Genomic DNA, 21,700 nt, shown 5'->3' with positions numbered 1-21,700 from the left:
TCAAAACAATATTTAGCCTGGGCATACCTTTTTGTGCATTTACTGAACATTTGTGTAATGGCAACGACATGTGTTGATGACTGAGTGGTGATTTCAGTACAAAGCACTGCACCATGTTAATGCTGACGTTATTGTTAACCACTTTCAAACACGCACACAATATATAAAATACACTATGATAAATATAAAAATCAATACACAATACCTATATAAAACACTATTTATTTACATGATTGTAAATTCACTACATTCACTATATAAAATAAAATTCACTGGAGGAAAAAGTTCGCGCAGGGGGCCGTCATCAGATTTGGAAGTCGCTCAAAATGCTCGTTCGCGGTTGTGGCTTCAGTCGAATTCAATGAGGCGCGGTGGTTTATGGGATGAGTAGTTCCTGCGCTCGAAATGAAAATATTTACAGTCTTGTACCTTTGACTTTTTTTTTGATTTTCTCTTAATTTTTTCACTCGAAATGATATGTTATATGCTTATGAGTTCAGCCGTAGCTGGTTATACTCACACATGCTCTAAAACTCTTTAGATACGGATTTTTCCGAAAGTCAATGGGAGAAATGAATGGGAAATTTACTTCCAGCACAAGAGCTCTCTCGGGCTGTGGGCAGGACTGTGATGCTCTATGTGTTCTGTACTAGACTAACTGAGACTTGTCATGGCACTTGTATACTGTTTTTGTTCTCTTGTTGGTCTGATTGCTTCTATTGTTTTCATTTGTAAGTCGCATAGGATAAAAGTGTCTGCTAAATGATGAAATGTTAAAATATATTAAAAAAAAAAAAAGTAGCTTTGGTAAGCATAAGAGACTTTCAACAACATTTCAATAACAATTTTTTTTTACATATATAGATATATACACAGAACACACACGCACACACAATGCATCTTCTACAGATCATTTGGTTTACAATGACAACAAAAATGCAAGATGACAGTGCTAGTTGTCAAGTTCTGCAGCAAAGTTTATTTAATGAAAAAAATATATATATACCGTATGTGAGATCCTGATTTACAGCTGGGTCCGTTTCCACCTGATTCTCAGACCCTAAATTGCCAAACCTGGATGATCCTACTATTGGACATTGTTCCATGAAGAACTTCAAAACAACTAAAAACACCAGGACATCCTGTGAGTGTGAGCATCTGAAAGTGCTCAGGTGCAGGAGTTTGTGGGATAGTTTCACTGGGCCAAAAACTTTGCAGAGATTTGTGGATCTCAGGTGGTGATGATCCTCTACATGTAGGTCACTGGCTTTTATAAATGATCTTAAAATAAGTGTTCCTGCAAGCATGCTTTTAGAGAAACTCAACACTGACCTGATACCGGTGGATATTCAGCTTTATGGAAGACTCTTCACTATACAGCTTTAACAAAAGACCAGAATGCAATGGAAACCAGAGAGTGATGACACTAGCACTATAAACATCTTGACTATGTGAGGAGAAGGTGCTAGACAATACCAAAGCACACCCATGCGATCTCTCACAAGGTGTGGTGCAGCCCGATGTGATTTTTAAAATGTTATGATAATCTTTAGACAAACAAATCAGCAGTTCTTTGCCCTACTTACACCTTAACATAACACGAGACACAATGAGACAATCCAATATTCACCTGCACAAATGCAACAGCACAAAGCAGCAAGACACAAGACACAAGATGACAAGACTAGAAGAGGAGACAAAATAAGAAACAAGAGCAAAAGAAGAGAAGCAGATGAGACAAGAAAATGGGAAGAAGAGGGAACAAACTAGATGAGAAGAAAGGAGACAAAATTAAGATATATTGGACAAAAGAGGCCAGAAGAATAGAAGAGGAGAAGATGAGATTGGAAGTAGATGACAAGAAGATGGGAAAAGATGAGAGGAGATGAGCAAAAAGGAGAGAAGACGAGACATCAGTCAAGAAGATAAGAGAAGAGATTAGTCAAGATGAGATAAGAGATGAAACAAGAATGAGAAGAGAAGGAAGAAAAAGAAACAGAGGAGAAAAGAAGAATGGAGACGAGACGAAAAACAAACAGAAGAGAAGATGCAAGAACAGAGATTAAAGTGGTCCTATTATGCTTTTTCAACTTTAGTTAGTCTGTTGTTACTGTTTGAGCATAAAAACGATTTGCAAAGTTACAAAGCTCAAAGTCCACTTCAAAAGAAGATATTTTACTTAACAGAAATCACTTAAAAAAAAACTACTATGAACCAGTCGTTTGGACTACAGCGCATATGTTCCGGGATTTGTGACATCACAATTACTGACGAATGGGACGAGACCTGGCTGAGCTGCACTAGAGAAGGCAACGAGTGTTATCACAATGTCGGAGACATGCTAGCTTTCCTAAGGCAGACGAACTTAGAATGGTTACAATCATCTGGGTTTAAAATCGCACTGAAATTGATTTGATTTTGAAGCAACAAATACTGAAGCTCGCAGCAGGTGGTTATGGTAAGGGGCATGACATTTCTCGACAAGGTGCCAAATGCTGCCAATCACAACACACACTGGCCCGGCTGACCAATCACAGCACATTTTGTATTTCAGAAGGCGGGCCTTTATTTGATACAGGGACTATTCGAGCCGTTCATGCCAGACTGGGGAGAAAGGTGCTGTAATAACGTAAAATGTGTGAAAAATAATGTGTTTTTCCAACCCTCTATGGGCACCTTGGCAATTGAATTGCCACTGGCTCACCAGACTGATGATATACAAGTTTGTAAAATAAATTATTTCAAATAAATTAAAGTACACTCTTAACATCAGTCTATCAAGCATTGTAATATGATAATAAAAAAAAATTATTTAGCAAATTATTTAATGATAGAACTTTAATAATTAGATTTAAAACTTGATAACCATGTTTGAATGCATATTATTAATTTTAACTGGACTGGTGGTGGTGCTTTCTTTGGTAATTCAGTGTTTCTGTTAAAAAAGAAATACTGATAATATAATAATGATGTGAATTCAACTGATAAGAACAATATAAAACGCAAAGGATTAATGAGCTACTGGATTCATAAATATTAATCAGGTTGTTTGCGTTTGCTCGAACTGATTTGCTTTAATAAAAACAGGAACGATAATAGGTGAGCGCCAGCCAATGAGATTATCGTTAGTTCCGCAAACTTCCGGTAAACCCAGTAGTTCTTAAACGCTGAAGAATTCCAAAAGTAACACCGTTATTTTGACAGAAAAATACAACAAAGTATATAGTTTACATACAGTGCATCAACTCTCTCTCTCACTCCGTGTGTGTGAGAGACAAAGCGACAGTGAGTCGTATGCCTTCACACAAGAGTTACGGTACGTCAAATACAGGTGCACTGCGTATCCATCGAGATGAACTAAAAAATATCACAGATCACTTGATGGAGAGTGAAACTCTGAAGCGCTCAGTCACAGTGTTCAGCGAGTGAAAACATATATGTGCCAAACTTATACTATCCTCGCACTGTAAAGGGTTGTTTTCAAACAACCTAGTATGAGAGCCTGTTCTAGTACACCCCAAAAACGAAATCAAGACTTTGTAAAACAGCATAATAGGACCCCTTTAAATGAGAAAGAATTATTTAAAACCAGACAAAAGAGAAGACAAGAAGAGACAAGACAAAGACAAGAGGAGAGAAGAGACTCAACAATAAGAGAAGATGAGAAGTAGATAAGAAACGAGAACAGCGTATGAAAAAAATACTAAAAAGGGAAAAGTTGAAGAGATGAGACAAGAAGAGAAGAAAAGAGAAGACACAAGAAAAGAAGTTCAGGGTCATTATATTATGTCAGTAAAGTAGCACATTTCTCCAAGTCCCGTCTGCAGTGCACTAGACTGTCAAACTGTGGTTTAGTGCACAGCCCAGCTTCCCCCGCCCTCCACCCATCTCGCACTTTCTCTGCATTCCATTCCAGGCAGGGGAGAGAAACACAGCCCGTCTTAGAATCGGAGCAGAGGAGTTTGGGAAGGGGGGGTGGGGTGAGTGAGAAAGCGGCTTTGAATATTAGCACACACACAAAACCATCATGAGTTTGTAAAGCACAACATGACCCTCCTCATGAGCATAATCTGCACCGCTGGCATGAATCATTAAACTCACATTTATGCCAACTGATTATCCCACTTCATTCCAACACTGAGGTTATAATTGTGATCCGGTGCTCACCTGTGAAAGCATTGGTGGCCGGTAGGTCAGCCTCCTGCATACTGCTCCAGCCGCTCGGCCCGTATGAGTGTGATTGTGCACCCAGGTTATTGGCTCCGTTTGCCTGAGGGCTCCTGGGGGCCAAACAGCCACCGTGCTGCCATTCTCATCTCATAAGTCCATGGCTCCGGCCGCTGCCCTTCACAAAAGAGCAAATAAACTAAGAAAGGTGGAGGGGGGCTAAAAATTTTAGTGAGACTAGGGCTCTATTCAGCAGGAACCAGAGCACCGATTATCCTCCCAGCCAAAGCCAGCCAGCCATAGCTGTGTGAGCGAGCGAGGAAAGATCCAGACAGGTACTTGATTCAGAGAAGATGTTTGATAGCTGATTCTGGGAGGGAATGTGTAGTTTCTGTCGCTCGTCCTGGGTGGATAAACTCTTCTCAGCGTAGCCGCGTGCTAATCAATTCGCCCAACCTCATCCTTCAGACCGCAAGCTCACTGAGAGAGACAGAGAGAAAATCAGTTGAGTGGCTGAAGTGCATGCAAGCAAAAATTTACTTGTAGAACTCACTTACAAAAGGTTCCTATAGTTTCATCTAAAGCTGCTTTTACTGGAGTAATTACAACGTGAAATTGTGTTTAGGAATTGACAATGAATCAATTAATGATTCACTGGGTTGATTTGATTCACTTGATTCAATTCAAATGGAGTAAATAAAATAAAATAAATATTTTTGAAATAGAAATTGCTTGTGACATTATAAATGTATTTAAATTTAAATAAATGTATTTTCAGTCACTTTTTATCAAATCAATGCATCCTTGCTAAAAAAAGGAGTATAATTTTTTTTTATTTACATTAATTTCTTTAAAAAACAAAAACAAGTATACTGACTTCCGATTTTCAATTTTCAAACTAATAATAATAAATAAATAAAAAAACAATATCAAAGTACCTACTAATACTAACTCTGTATCTATTTTTTTTTCTAAGCCACCATACCACCGTAGTTGTACAGTTATCTAAGATCCTGTCTGATCTGGCAGACAAGTTTCGAGACAGATATAATAAAAAGACAGACTCGACACAATCGTAAAACGGGTGTTTTATTAAGCAAAAAATTGAAACAGCAGGGGTTCAACACATGAACATTTTACGATCTTACGGCAGATCTTTACCAGCAACAAAACATCAAGTTCCTGTGAAGAGATGCACATTAGCATCTACAATCCCCAGCAGGAGCGTCAGCCTTTAATGACTGTTACATAACACACTAGAACACTTTACTGAAAACTGAGTTATCACAAGCCACAGCTAATGTTTCTGTGGCTTAATATCATCGATTTAACGTCTCAAAAAAAACAACAACAACTCCATTTTCATTTGGAGAAGACTAGAGCATCCGACGATGCATTGTGTGTCCTCAGACAACCTTTAAAGCCCTCCGACATCCCAGTGGACGCCGCGCTGAGCCCAGACTGCCGACCACACATCGGCTGTTACTTAGAAACACGGCAAGCCCTCACCTCGTCTGACCCCTGCCGCATGCCACACAGCGAGAGCACGGATCCATCACACAATAAATAATATTCCACACACGCGAAACAGGAGAACACCATCCAAATCAAACAAAGACTGAAACACACACACACAGTCAACTGAGGTCATTTCAGGACACTACTACGGCCATCACAGTCACAGATAAAACAGAAAACAGATTTGCCAGATGTTTAAATGTACTTTTCTTCATTGTTATCTCTTTGTTCTTCCATGTTTCCCTTTCCTAAGTGCTTGTCCTTTCGAGAGAGTGAACAAACCACGTATCTATGGCTTAGTTCAGACTAAGGATATGAAAGAATATATTAACTGACTTTAAAATATTCTCACATATACTTACCAAATTTACAATTCTATTCTTTAAATAAAACTTATACATAAATATAAAATGTACAATTTATATAAAATGTACCAGAATTAAATCTATTAGCATTGGAAACTTAATGCCAATTTATTATTTTCAAATTTTTATAATTCAGTATAAAGTCATAATTATTTTCATGCGATGATGACTGCTAATAATTGCAGATATTAAAATTCAATACTATTTTGTCTAAGTATAAAATAAAGCACTAAAATCTGACATTTAAATACTACAGGTGAATTTAGAAGTCACAATATTATAATGTACAGTCATGGCCTCACATGCAATTTTGGATCTGTGGCAAGGCAACTCCCCAGATCTCAATCCTATAAAAAACCTATGGTCACTCCTCAAAAGGCGAGCGGACAAGCAGAAGCCCACAAGTTGTGATCAACTCGGAGAACTAATAAGGCAAGAATAGATCTAGATCAGTCAGCATTTGGGCCAGAAGCTAATATCCAGTATGCCAGAGCCAGTCTAAGAGGATATGAAGAACAATGGCCACCACTGTAAATATTAACTAATTATATTTTCTTGCCAATAAAAGCCTTGAAAACTTGAAATGAAATGCTTATCATTGTTTTTCAGTATACCATAGAAATGTGAAAAAGTAATCTACAAATACTGAAGCAGCAAACTTTTGGCCATTATTAAATACATTAATTTTTGAGATTTGGTAAAGATTATATTTTCATGAAGTTATTAGTGTTTTTATATTATGGCATAGGTATATACAATAATGGACAAACAGCCAATAGACATAAATTTTTTATTTTTTTTTAAAAACCATAACCGATAAGCCACCAATATATAATTGGAAAAAATTAATATTTACTTGCAAGAATTTCATTGGTGTTGGCATTATGTTAGCTCTGTAAACATGATTGACTTCAAGAAAACACATGTGATTGGTTCCTGAAAAAAAAAGCAAAAAAAAAACATCATGTGATAAAATATCCCTGGAATTTTTAGTTGTTCTTTTGGTAAAGACATTCTTTACATTTCAGAGATTGAAGTTCAGAGGAATGTTGGTCTATCACTATTTGTGGGTCTTTCTTCTGTGACAATGTAGAATTTTTTTATTTAAAGTTGGGGGGGGAAATATATGTTTTTAGTATACAATTTGTGGCCAACAAAAATGACAGAAAAACATTGTCAGGTTAGACAGGATGTCTTACCCCATAAAGTAAAATTCCCATTATTGTCGGATTTTCCTTCGATAAATGCCTGCTAAAATCTTCTCTGTTTCTGTTGGTCTGTGTAATGTGATCTCAGCAGGGGGGTCCGTCTCTTTCTCACTCTCTGTGTCTGGTTAAATCATGATGAAGCTCTTAGGAACAACTATTCACTGAACTGATTCATCCAGCCAGACTTAAACATTATAACAGCCCATCTCATTAATCATCACAAAAAAAAAAAAAAAAAAGACTAATAGCTGCTACCTTGTCTGTCAGTCGGTCTCAAAAGAAACCCCAACAAAGTGATTAAGACTCCGGCGTGGAACAGTGGGGTTTTATATCAGCCGAAATTTGTGTAATTGGCAACAATTAGCAGTTGACCGTACATAATCTAACTCATTACCATATAAAATACAATGACATTGAAATATTTAATTATCTTACTCCTAGATTACTTTTATACCTTCTGCTAAAGAACAAGTCCATTACAACACATGGTTAAGCAAACAGAAAAAAACCCATCCACAAAAGGAAAAGCCACCCTGTTCAAGCTGAGCAGTTTATCAGACAGATTTACAGTGGTTTCCTGTCTGTGTCCTAAGATTACCTGACAACCAGGATCTGCAGGTTAACAAATGATGACTCAGATCAGCCGTCAGGGTTAGTAAGTTTAATAAGTGCATGTGTGTGTGTGTGTGTGAGAGAGAGAGAGAGAGAACCAGTCATGTTTAAGTTTTAGTCCCACCCAACATAGACCCTGAGAACTAGGGTCTGCAACCTTTTTTGGTCAACAACCTATTTTAGGTCATAAAATCAACACCTCTTGTGAGAGAACTACAGGATAACACTCCATTCTTAAGAGTGACAACATTTTATTATTTAGTCCATTTCATTATTAGTTCTGTAGTAAGAAACAAATAATACATTTTCTTCTGATACCAAAAAGTGCCATTTAAATAGCTTTTTTAGTCTTAAATGCAGTATAAATTCAGTAAAACAATAATAAAATAAAAAAAACTAATTTTCACTAAAAAGAACCAACTCATTGGTTCTAGAATTGGACTTAACTGATTGTGCTTTATGTTTTTTTTTTTTTTTTTACTAAATAGAACAGACTCATTTATTCTGGATTTCTGCTACACTTGTTGTGTTGGAAAAAAGAAAAAAAAAAAAGAACTGATTCATAAGAATCAAATCAATCTGCACTATTTGCTTTTGATTTACTAAAAATAACTGATTCATCTGAGTAAAGTGTTTGAGAAATGGAAATCTGATTCACAAAATAAATAAATAAATTAATTAATTAATTCTAACAGGTAATTCATTAGGGAATCAGACTACAGTGATAATTCAGTGATAGTGTTGCGCAGCCACTGCACTTAACATGACATTATACCCGTGTCAGTGTAAAAATAAAACAAATAGAAAGACTTGTGTAGAGGTCTGGTGTCCGGCTTTTTTTTTTTTTTTTCTAAAGTACCGTGAAGATTAGGCAAATAGTGATGCACGTCTGCGCACGTTTCTCAATACAAAGTATGCACATTTCGGACTTGCATCCTCGGTAGTTCGGACTTTGAGAGTTTGACTCAGGAGTGTGATCTCCCGCAGACGGGACGACACAAGTCCCGTAATTCTGCAAACAGCAGCGTACTTTATAACATCAGTCCGCTCGCCTCGGCTACTGCAATTTTCCCTCACTGTATATTTACAATTAGATGAAATATGATATCAAACAGCACTGCCTCCTTTCGTTTTCATTTAAACATAATAACAGCTGCAGAAATGTAGTTCAGGGAAATGTGTAGGCCTATATAATCCTACATTACAATGAAACAAAATACTATAATCAAACAATATTGCGTCTTTTTATTTTCAGTTTAACATAATATTTTAATTGCATAAACATCAACGATTACCTGTTAGATTTATCCAAAATGAATTATATTTTATGATTAACCAATAAAAAGACATCAGAGCCAGCGGCACAGGTCTAACCGAGTCGAGATTGCTCATCGCGTGAAGCTGACCGTCTCCAAAATCATCGAAACATTTTTAAATAGGTGCGGTCTTCATAAATAAACCACAGATTTGAGTTTTAAACAACTACATTCTCGCCTGAAAGACTTTTAAGACTACAACTCATGACACAATAACAGTAATATTTTGAAAATGATCTGAATAAATGATGGCTGAAATCACAATGCTGCGTGAACTCAACCAATCAGCATGTTTAGCACACAAGTCCCGCTCCTGAAAGATCAGGACCTCTGAAAAAGTACTACCTCGCCAGCAGGGACTTTGAGCATTTTTTTTTAACCCGGAACTTAATTTAAATCCTGGTTCCTGCGGTGAAAACACACGGAGTACCAGTCCAAAACCCCTAGTTCTTGGGTAAAGTTCCAGCAGTGGAAACGCGGCTAGACATATGACAACCTGCCTGTCTGCACAGTGTCAGGACGGATGTGGTTTCGACAGCCTACCATTATCAGTACAACAGTACCTGCATTCCTCTTTCTTCTGACAGTCTCGATTACTTTATTGTGATCACTGTATGTTTTTTGGTCTTGTTTGCCCTTAGCAGTAATCTGAGGGACTGCACTTAATCCCACCTCGTGTATCTCGGCCCACCTCTCTTAAGTGAACAGTTTATTTAGCTTAATCCTGCACTGCCAACAAGAAAATATGTGGTATGTATGAAAGTCGGTTTTATGCAAGATGCTGGAGATTTTGGTTGCCTTAGCAACAACGAATGAGATGACTTCCTTTCTGCACCCAAAAAGAAAAGTAATTACTCTTTAATATAATGCACTCAAGTGATCTGAAAACATTAATGGCTTTATTGATCAGGTCAGGACTTACATTGACAAAGGCATAATATATTTTTTAGAGCAGAGATGAGATGCTAAATGAAGATAGGGCAAATAAAATCAATCAAATCTGGAGCCATGTGGGTGGGAAAGACAAAATCAATCTGTCCTCCAAAAACTGTATTGTTCAGAAAGCACAGGCACACACACACACACACCAAAACTGAAACACAGACCGCAAACAAACACGAGCTTTTGAAGTGAACATCTAATCAGTTTCAGGATCTATCCTCTCAGCCAATCAATCGACAGCCCTCTTGGACTCCGCCCACAGTGTCTAGACAGCCAGACCTTTGCTACTCTACTGCATTCTGCAGCGGTGCACACTGCAGAGGTCACGGAGGTCAAGTCTAGCATAGCATGAGCTGAAACCAGACACTTGTTCTCAAGAGGTTCTCACTGCCATCCATTCCAACACTGATTAAATCTGTTGATAAGTGCCCTGATTTATGAAACATCACCACTTTCATGTTTCGAATCCGATGATTCGAAACAAGTTTGTACACGTAACTGTGGTTGATATTAAACTAGTCATTTCCTCAAAATGACACGGACAACCGTTCTGTCTGACTCTGCTAGGTTGAAATGACGCGTGACCTTCTTCCAGACTTGTGAAGGGTGATTTAGCCGACTAGAAATGCTGTAAATAATTAGAGTCCTAAAAGTTTGTGTTTGCGATGTCCTCTAGAAGAGCTGATGTCAAAGTCAAGCTGCAGCACAAGAGAGAGAAAATGAATGTGCGTGAGAGGGAGAGAGACAGAGAGCTTGGTGCAGAGTGCTGCAGTGTCCTGTATCAGAACAGAGATCAGCTTTGAAGCATTAGAGAGAGAACGAGACATTACAGGACTCGAACCCCCACTACAGCATCAATGGCTTTCTAGCTCACATCTCAATCTCCATTAAAGGGTAAATGTAAATATACTTGGAATGATAATAATACAGTATGTACTCAAATGACAGCAATGATTGATCATAAAAGCATAGTTGATTGATTAGATTTTTTTACTGACATTAAAATACAGCGACAACTAGCCAATGTACAAATGTGCCATAAGTGACCTCATTGTTCATATGATTATGTTGCCATTTTTGATGGAAAACAATATTTCTGACAGATGGAGATCACAACAGACACAGTAGTCCTTCATCCAATCGAGACTTACAGAAAAACTTCTGACGGGAGTTCTTCAAAACACATTTAAACTCCAGAAGCATTCATAATTAAGAATTACCAATTATTTTTGGTTCATCCCTAATTCTATAGAATTGATGATAATGGATAAGTCAGAAATAATTGTTTACATTATTTAACACTATAGTCTTGGGCAACCCATAATATGATCCCCCTAAATTATTGACGGTGATTTGTCCATCCCCATGAATGGGTTTTTGGTTAAATAAAGTCGGTTTATTCTACAACATAAAATACATCAGCAATACCACTTTGTGATTTTTAAGGTTTTACTTGCCTGGAAAAAGCCAGTTGCTAACAAGTTGCTAAATGAGACTGCAAAGGTTATCGGGGGAAATTAAATGTCAGCACACTGAACCAGTAAATTCATCTAACTAGTCCGCTTTTAAAACCTTGTTGTGTTTATATCTCACAAAGTATTCAAACGAAAACTGTGACATAGCATACCGATATACATCTAGGTTTATACCAGTGTTGTGCCTGTTATGTGCAATTCACTTTCAATCTATTGCTATACAGTAGATGTGTTACTTTTTACACTCTCCATATCACAGTCCCGCAAAGATGCCAGAAAATGTACTTGCGATTGCTGTTTTGGAGCTAAACATAAGAGGGGAGATGCATTTTAGATCTAACAGGATGCCACTCGGGGTGTACTGCAGATGTTGTCTGCAGCAAAAGCCAAAAAAAGTCCAAAAATAAAGTAAAAAGGCAAGTTAAGCTCTGCAATGACTGCACAAGCTGAGCGGTAGTTAGTGTCTTTATCTCTGCTCCGCTAGGACCGCAGTTCCCCTCATGCCCCAGCATACCTCCATCTGTCTCCCACCACAGGATGCCAACCAGGGACCCCAACCCTATCAGACCATCTCTGCCATATGCCTCTGTTCTGAGATTAACCATAGGGATCGTCTCAGGACTTTGAGAGACCATCCATCTGAACCCAGAAAGTGCAAAACATCAGTTAGACAAAAACAGAGGATTTGCACTGGACCGATTTATGCAAAATAAGGATTATTTTAAAACAACGGAGACTAAGCAGTGAACACATTGATGGCGTGACCTTTTCCATGGTCTGATCCATAAGTGTCCAGCTGTGATCGCTGCCTAAGAGCCGCGTCATTTTCTCTCCGGTCTAAGTGTGTTCTGAGGGGGTACAAGTAATTTAAGGATCCTCCTGGGCATCCTTTTCTTTTTAACACTGATCTGGGTCCAGTTCTGCAGCGTGTCAGACAATGATAGACAGCAGGGTATGCAGAACGACAGCTGATCCCGGTTCAGTGTGTGTGCGGCTCCTACCCAAAGCCCTTATGCCACCTGACGTTTCAGTGCCAGAGGCCAGATGATGTGGTTCGCAGCGAGACAGGAAGCTTGGCGTACGATGACTCCGCATCAGACAGACGGCTCTCAGTGAGACAGGAAGCTTTCTTCCCACAAGCAGTGAGTGTTCCGGTCTGGAGTGGGCTCCTATCCCAGCTCTTAGCCTCAAATCGCTCACACACCAACACGACAGAACTCGATTTACTGCGTTTCACCAATACAATATTCTTGGACCACTAGGCAACAAAATACTTTTTTTTTTTATTATTATTACATAAATATACAGACTTACATTATGCATCTTCTTTAAAGGGATACTCCACCCCAAAATGAAAATTTTGTCATTAATCGCTTACCCCCATGACGTTCCAAACCCTTAAAAGCTAAAATTTAAGATATTTTGGATGAAAACCGTAAGGCCTGTGACTGTCCCATAGACCGCCAAGTATGTTACACTGTCAATGTCCAGAAAAGTATGAAAAGCATCAATCTGCTATCAGTGGCTCAACGTAATGTTATGAAGTAACGACAATACTTTTTGTACGAGAAAACAAATAACGACTTTATTCGTACAGCTCAGATTCATCAAAATGGCACTACTGTGACGTGGGGATAAAAAGAGAAGAGGAATTGTTGAATAAAGAATTATTTATGTTTACTTTGTGTACAAAAAGTATTGTCGTAACTTCATAACGTTACGGTTGAACCGCAGATGGACTATTTTGACAATGCTTTTCATACTTTTCTGGACCTGTAATTTACTTGGCAGTCTATGAGACAGTCTCAAGCCGCCTGGTTTTCATCCAAAATATCTTGAATTATGTTCTGAAGACGGTAAGCGATTAATGACAAAATTTTCATTTTGGGGTGAAGTAACCCTTTGACAAAAACCATGTCAATCGATATAAATTATAATTGTTGCATATTGATAAATCTCTCAAAAAAGCAATAATTAAAAAACAATAAAAAAAAAAAAAAAATATATATATATATAATAATAATAATAATAATAATAATATTATATATATATATATATATATATATATATATATATATATATATATATATATATATATATATATATATATATATATATATATATATAAAAAAAAAAAATACAAGGAACAAGTACTTAACATTTTGCCCATTTGTGGTTGTCACTCAGCAAGCCTGCTGGGTAATTTGAGAGGTCTGTGGCCAACAGAGTAAGTTTTGTGTAAGCAAACAGGTGCTGATGCACCGTAAGTCCTGTTTAGCTTCTATCACGCTTCGGACCAATTTATCATTCTACAGTCCCTGAGCTCCATGCGCCTCCACGACTCACTGTTACACTTGGCCCGATGCCGCTGCAGATCCATCAGCCGACACTCTGACACACCTCGCTGTCTGCCTGGAGCGGATGACATCACAGCTGGGACACGAGCTCATTTTTCAGGAGTGGAAAGTGTCCTTCTGTGTCGATAAACGTCATTCAGGGGTAACGCAGAGGAACGGCTCACATTCATGAGCACAGAATGAACATGAGGCAGTGAACCTTGGAGCCAAGCGGGGCAGAGTCGATGACTGAATGCCACAGACGACAAGTTAGGAGTGAAATAAGCGTCCGATGCCTCAAAGCAACAATAAAGGCTCTGTCAGACTCTATCATGCAGCGTATGTATGACACAATCATGCCTGTGTCTCTCAACTGGGCCAGAACCTGCAGCGCACAGGAAAGGACACAAGTGGAGTCGAAAACTGGGCCGAACACTAGTCACGACAGACACTAGCAGCACACCAAGTCTGGAGAGGGTCAGCTGACAGCTATACACACAACCACACTCCGCTTCTCAGTCCCAGGCATAAACAATTAACAACCAATAAATAAAGCCAGGATAATAGGATTTTAATCGCTTTGGACATTGCTGACATTATTAAGAAACAAATTCAAACATTTCACTTCTTGTTACACAAATTAAGATCATTTTCAGACTTTTTGGAGCTCAAAAGTGACATCAGGAAGTAAATATCAAAGCCTTAATTAAATTAATTATGAAAATGACTTAAAATTACCATCCATTAAACTCAAGTCCTGCACAATAAATTAATGCATTATTAAATCTGACAGAAATACTGTGGTGAGCTGAAGAATATATGAATTTATGAATGAATATACTTTTACATTTCATTACTGAAAAACTTGATTCTGATGAGTCGACTCGATTATGCATAACTGAAAGCTACATTGGTTATTTGAGCACTTTTCAAGCACTTTTCATGGCAACATACCAGTGCTTCTTTCATTGTGTGACTCAAAATGGCTAATATCACTATAATAAAAATATGCATTTAAACATATTAACTTATACACAAATGTTTTTATGTGCGTGTATACACACATACTAATAATTCTTATAGTAACAAACAAGCTATAATTTTGTAGCTAAATATGTAAGTAAATATATACAGTAGTTAAAAAGTATAAGAGTCCACTGAAAAAAGTAACCACTGCATGTATTTAATTACGTACAATATATCAGAATGCTCTAAAAGTATAAACTGAAAATCAATAAAGACTTATTTATAAATAAATGTTGCATTAATTATTTGACATTAACCAAAAAAAAAATAGTGTTTTTTTTAGTAGTATTTACCAAATAATCACAGAACTTGGTAATTAGCTGATTATAGGAGAAAAAAGAAGAAAGCTCACGCTGTCTGGCCTAAAATGAGCCCTATTATGTCTGAATGAAGAACTGGGTTACATTCAGGGTCCCGTTAAAGCAGCCGGCTGCGGTCTCTGTTAACCCAAGACCACTTCTCCCTAATATTACTGCCGATAAACGATCTGATCTATGAATATAAACATATCAGTCTATAGTCTTAACTTGCAGCACGGCCCGACTATAGACTTGTAGTTGTCGGGCTAAATATGAAGTCGGAGGGTCCTAACAACTTTTTGTGCCCCAGACTAAACCCGCTACGCTTCTCTCTCCATGAGCAGGGTCACTGGCACAGCTGGCATCACGCACCCATCTGATGCCATCTGCACAAAAACCAAACAAACCCGAAGAGAAAACCAGCTCCTTACCTCTGCAGAGTGGAATCAGGAAATGGCACTGTGAGTCCGCGGAGAGCAGAAGCCCGAGCCGCGCTGGCTGTGATCCGGCGGAGATGACCTGGATTTCACCGCCAGCCTCGACAGCTTAAAAATAATCAGGAGCACGGGGCGAGTGAAGCCAGAGGCAGGAAAACACACTCACTGATGGAGCACAGACGAACAGCTTTTAAAATAAGAGGCTCACCGCAAGCGCGCGATACAAATCTTCAAAATAAGAGTTTCATGAACACCCCCCCCCCCCCCCCCCCTTTTTACTACACTGACTGTAAAATTAGATCTTATGTTCAGTTTAAATGTCTTAAAAGTTTACAATTAATTATTTTCATTCTTTTGCTTATGTTTTTATACGTCCGAACTGGATTTAGTCGTTCTCTTATCTTGAAGCCTGTTAAGTGCATTCATATGCCGCCACCTACCGGAATGTTTTGGTAGGTAATGCATAAAGTCACAGTTTTACTCATTGAGCAGTATTGTATTTTTAAAACACAGTTTCTAGTTTTCCCAAAAGACACAAAATTATATACTACCAAAATAAAACTTTTTTCATTATATAGATAGGTGTTAACCTATATACTTGGTGTTATGATTCTGTATTTTCTCACTGATTAAACAATATACTGGCACGAGTGATGTTACTACAGTATTTGTTAATATTTTGAATAGCTCCATTTGTATATCAGTTTTAGCAACATTTCTAATGTTAATTTCCTAAGTTTTTGAATATTCCAAAAGTATTTAAGTTACTGAAAACAGTTTGAACAGTTTCAGTTAACTATAGCTACAATGGCTTCAATCACCATTAATAAGTGTATTTTGGTTAAGCCTCCATTATTCCATTTTTAAATAATGATGACACTGTCCTCATCTGTAATTGGCATGCATAGTTTCTCCCAGCTGTGCAGAAATACTAAGCAGAGCATTGGACAGTCACTTGCAGAAAACACGGCATGGGGAAAACAAAACAAAACAAAACAAAGAAAAAAATCATGTGGCACCACTACATCACAATACTGTTTAAAAAAAATCCCCTCTTGGCTAAGATATAGGCCGTTTAGAAAACCAGAAACTAGTTTCACCCAGCTTGTCAGGAACGAGTGATTGATAAGTGTTGTAAATGTGGAACATAGAACAAATATTTTATGTGGAGCACATCATTAAGATTTTTGTAAATATATTCATACAGATATGATGAGCAGATAGTTTGGTTTTATGTACTGTATATATTAGGGGTGTAACGATACGCGTATTCGTATTGAACCGTTCGGTACGACGCTTTCGGTTCGGTACGCGGTACGCATTATGCATACCGAACGGTTCGTTGGACTAATTAATTATATTTGGAAAAAAAAAAGAGAAATATAATGATATGCGTTCAACAAGGTAGCCCAATAACCCAAACGACGTAACAGGCAACGCCCCTGACACTCCCGAAGAAGAAAAAAACACCAACTTATGTTTATGTTATGTTATGACTCAGTCAGGCGCTCGCTCACTCAGTACGCGCTGAAGGCTCGTTGCAAAATAGCCAATGCGTTTAACAGACTAGAAAAAGAAGATGACTCTCAAACATATTGTTTGAGATGCATGATTCCATCTATGAGCTGCTCGATCAGAGTGACATGAGAGCCCCTCCTTAGAACATTATTTGTAAATCCATGTTATGGTAAGTGTGCACGTGAAGTCTTTGCACACTTTCTGAAATCCACACTGTGGTAAGTTTGCACACTACACTAGTGCTCTGCATTCTTTCTAAAATCCTATATAGTGAGGGCTTCGCGCGGTTGCTTCATTGCTTTAAAAAAACAAAAACACCAGCGTGAATACTTGAAACATGTCAACTCATTTACGCCGACATCACCTTATTGTGTCAGTATCTGGGAAAAGACGAAAAAAAGGAGAAACATGCACGCAACAAACTATGCCTGCAGCATTAGACACCAGTATTATAGCTTACAGGGAATCCAAAGTGCACCCAAACACCAGACCTGTTGGTTATTTTAGGATCTTATATTTCTGGTCTGTTAAATGCATTAGACATTTTGCAATGAGCCTTCAGCGCGTGCTGAGTGAGCGAGCGCCTTAGGGTCCGTTCACATATCGCTCCTAAAAACGCGTGGAAAACGCTAAGCACGTCTTTCTCCTCCTTTCCAAAGCGCTCGGGCAGAAGCGCTCATGAGGCGTCTGTCTTTGCTAAGCAACTTTGTGACGTGCTCTCTCCATGAGACGCGGAAATTTCAGCAAAGGATAAATGGATTTGCAGCTCTAAAAATCGCTTGCAGTAGCTCTGCTACTAAATTTATTTCAAAATTGCAATCCATATACAACTATGATCAGCTGTTCCTTCATCTTGGCTGAGTTTTCAACGTTGTTATGGGAAAGGATGAAGCTGATTGGTTAGTTCTTGTCACATGACCCGCGGTGCGCTTGCGGCATTCTGAAAAGTTGAGATGTTTTTGCATTTTGCTGTATCTAAAACGTACCGAACCGAACCGAACCGTGACATCAGTGTATCGTATCGAACCGAACCGTGAATTTTGTGAACCGTTACACCCCTAGTATATATATATATATATATATATATATATATATATATATATATATATATATATATATATATATATATATTAACTGAAATTGGGACCTTATGAAATAGCTTATGTGCACAACTTTCAAGTCTTTTTGAAAAATAGCTTATGTGCACAACTTTCTTTCAAGTCTTTTTTAAAAAGGAAGACTACTGTAGATATATAGACTGTTGTAGATATACACACACACACACACGCACTCACGCACGCACGCACACACACATACACAGGCACACAATAGGAAATCAACATCGACACAGGAAAAACTGCACTCATCCTTTCACAAAATCCGTAAGAATATTTAACCCATATAAGCTGACATTTTCTACACCTAACAAATCTGTAACACACTTCTATGTTTAATCATAATCTCTTCTTTTCATCATCTTTTCAAACCAGGAAACAGACTCCAACACTCATTTTTTATTCAGTCATAGCTTTATTTAACCTCTAGGTGGCACAAGGCCCAAATATACAACGCTGTCCCTCTTAGTCCTGGGGAGAAGCGTGAGAGTCCGAAAAGCAAAACCAGACTCTTCAAACCCAGATTTTGCTAATCCAGACTCTACTCAAGTTCTACTGTGCAAAACGGAGTCTCAACTTCTACGGTTCTAGAGCCAGAACCCGATCTAGATTTGTGTGGTCTAGATTTGTGTGGTCTGGCTGTGGAGCTTGGGCTTGCCGATGAAACACAGACATACTAGATACAGTGTAAGAGTGTCTGTTTTCCTCCAGATATGTTTAAAGCTCATAGCAGAGCTCAGAATCGTCCTCTCAGGGTCTAGTCTCGAAGAGACCAGTCGTGATGAGTCTGGTCCGGTCCAGCTCATCTGTGTAACAAATCCAGAGCCTTCCTCACAGCACCCGTGGTCTACCATGCAGGTTAAACGTGAGGGTCAGTGAGTAGTGAAGGGGGCCCATGAGACTCCATTAGTGTTCAAGTCTGTGCTGGTGTATTTGTCCAGGGCATCACGTCACGTCATCATAACCTCTAGTGGGGCTTAATGCGGCCGTGTCTGGCCCAACATCTTCAGCCTGGCCTGGTCAATCACATCTAGAAGGTTCTTGGCATCTACGGCAAGTGCGTGTGCAGCTGTTAGCATCTGTTTCTTATAGTCCTGCTGCAGGCTGGTCATGACGTATTGCTGGGCTAACTTCATCTTATTGATCAACTCTGCCAGGTCTGAATTTAGCAGCTTTTGAGCCATTTCGATCTACAGATGAAGTACAATAGTAACAGTTAGCCGAGCTGGCAGGAAGAACGTTGAGGACAAGAGTATTTGGTGTTCATTTGTAAATGCGTTTACCTCTCTGCGCGTGTGAGCTGGTAGTAAAGGTATGGTCTCATCCACAGTGGCCAGCAGTGTTCTCAGTGCTAATCCCACTTCCTGAAACACACAGTTTCATGTTGAAAATGTTGAAATTTGAGATTCACTGAATATCTCCACCTCCACTGTGGCTCTCAAATCAAACTTGTCTGATGCTGTGATATTTAGTTATAGGTAGTGTTATATTAGTGTTATTTATATACTATAATAGAATGTATTCATATTTTGAATGAACTTTTTTGCAGTTTTAAATTTTTATTTTAGTTTTAGTAATTTTGTTATGCACTTATTATTATTAGCTTTATACACACACACACACACACACACACACACACACACACACACACACACACACACACACACACACACACACACACACACACAAACACACACATACCTTCACCATGGGCACGTATTCTTCAGGGGGAGCTGGCTGGATCTTACTGGACATCTCAATCACAGCCTTCACCAGCCCGGTCACATTTTCATAGACCTTATCGTTGGAGCGATCCAAGTTAGCTGTTGGGGGTGGGTTGATCTCCTGTGGCTGAATCTAAAAACAGATACAAAGTAACAATCTTTAAAATGCTGCATTACTGAAGATTATTGAATTCCAAGTATAAGCATATAATGTTGCTATCTATAAACAAGGGATTTAGTATGAAGGTTGTATGTTACAGGACATAAGTGATGATGAAATGAAGAGGTGTGTGTTATGGAACCGATTTCATGTTTAACACTAGATGGCAGCACAGGCAACTACTGGAGACCATTCACCACCTACAGTACTGAGCTGATTTTAATAAAAAACTTGATATGATGAGAAAAAGTAGTAGTTCCCCCATGTTAAATATAAAAAGAGATCAAGGAAATATTTTAGTGTAAATTTTAACACTATATAGAACTCAATATACTGTATACAATATACCCACCAGAATGATCCAAAGTCTCCACTTGATTGCACTACAAGCGCTAGCATTAGCTAAAATCACTGCTGATTTAATAAGCAAAGGACGTGCACAGTGGCTCTAGATCTACACAGCTCATGTAATTCAGTTTAGTGGATAACGAAGTTATGATTCTCAATGATATGGTTGCGTAATGACATGGTTAAAAAGGGGGCACAAACACAGACAGGAACATAACACTGAGTCTACAGGTGGTCTTACCCTCCAGGGCTAGCAGTGCAAGAACAGTGCAACAGAGGAAGGGCAGAGTCACAGAACAAGAGAATAGTGTGCAGAGAGAGAGAGAGAGAGAGAGAGAGAGAGAGAGAGAGAGAGAGAAAGAGAGAGAGAGAGAGAGAGATTAAAAAAAAACTTTACATATACATGCTGTAGAGATAGAAAAAGAAAACAGCTAGAAGTTATGTCATCATTGTGTGTGCAAGTCAATATATTTTTGAATCCTGGCTGTGATATATTTTAGCGGTTTAAAAATTCCCCAACCCAAGTTGTTGTTTTAACAGAAAATACGAGACAAAATCAGCACAAGAAAGAAAACCACACTCGTCGAGCGTTATTATGGGACCATAAATGTTTTCTACTGACCAAACATGGCCACAGGTAAAACTCCTAAAAACCATAAAATTGCAAAGCAGACCGCAATTATATGTGCATTGTTCCTAATTATATTTTCCATTCTGCATTGCATTTCTGCTGTTGCTTGCGAGGACCCCTGCACGCTGACCCACAGCATCAGGAAAACCCGCTGGAATGGAAACTGCCAGGTTCTTGGTGTGCAGGGATCTTTTTATGAGAGTCCCTGCAGAGCAATTGTGTGCTTGTGTATGTGAAAGGGGTTTCAGGAATGAGGATGATTTTAATGAGGCTTGGCAAACAGCATCTGTTGGCATGCTAGCTGCTCCTGAAGGCGACCCGTAAGTACAGATGCTAATCTTACCAGCCTCACGGTGTGTGTGTGTGTGTGTTTGGTGCTATTTCAAACTTTATGTGGTTTAAAAACAGCGGCAGTGATTACTGAAAAGTTACACATGCACAATACTCATCCAAAACTGTATAAGAGTTAGGTTTCTCATAGGAGTTTGCCGTGTGGTAGTTTG

At 38.5% G+C, this 21,700-nt stretch overlaps 2 protein-coding genes across 10 annotated transcripts in view; both read right to left on the bottom strand.

Annotated features, from left to right (window-relative positions):
- The window catches only part of LOC128031195 (low-density lipoprotein receptor class A domain-containing protein 4), a 46,842-nt gene extending 30,965 nt beyond the window's left edge, over positions 1 to 15,877 (bottom strand). The window contains exons 1-3 of one of the 2 annotated variants that reach the window (XM_052619453.1): positions 15,696 to 15,877; positions 4,436 to 4,647; positions 4,168 to 4,340 (exon numbers count right to left, since the gene is read on the bottom strand). In XM_052619453.1, the coding sequence (XP_052475413.1) occupies positions 4,168 to 4,207 (40 nt within the window). In that variant the 5' untranslated portion in view covers positions 4,208 to 4,340; positions 4,436 to 4,647; positions 15,696 to 15,877. Of the gene's footprint in view, positions 1 to 4,167; positions 4,648 to 15,695 lie in introns of both variants that reach the window. The other variant, XM_052619452.1, reaches the window with a different exon arrangement.
- A 2,852-nt stretch (positions 15,878 to 18,729) lies between these two features.
- LOC128031034 (focal adhesion kinase 1) overlaps positions 18,730 to 21,700 on the bottom strand; it is a 50,038-nt gene continuing 47,067 nt past the window's right edge. For all 8 annotated transcript variants that reach the window (XM_052619230.1, XM_052619235.1, XM_052619228.1 and 5 more), the window contains 3 exons: positions 20,036 to 20,191; positions 19,618 to 19,698; positions 18,730 to 19,524 (listed from right to left, as the gene is read on the bottom strand). In XM_052619230.1, the coding sequence (XP_052475190.1) occupies positions 19,312 to 19,524; positions 19,618 to 19,698; positions 20,036 to 20,191 (450 nt within the window). In that variant the 3' untranslated portion in view covers positions 18,730 to 19,311. The remainder of the gene's footprint in view (positions 19,525 to 19,617; positions 19,699 to 20,035; positions 20,192 to 21,700) is intronic.

Source organism: Carassius gibelio, chromosome A16 (assembly GCF_023724105.1).
Source record: "Carassius gibelio isolate Cgi1373 ecotype wild population from Czech Republic chromosome A16, carGib1.2-hapl.c, whole genome shotgun sequence".
Lineage (NCBI taxonomy): Eukaryota > Metazoa > Chordata > Actinopteri > Cypriniformes > Cyprinidae > Carassius > Carassius gibelio.
The sequence above is the reverse complement of the archived record's forward strand: the minus strand, read 5'-3'. Positions and strand labels throughout refer to the sequence as shown.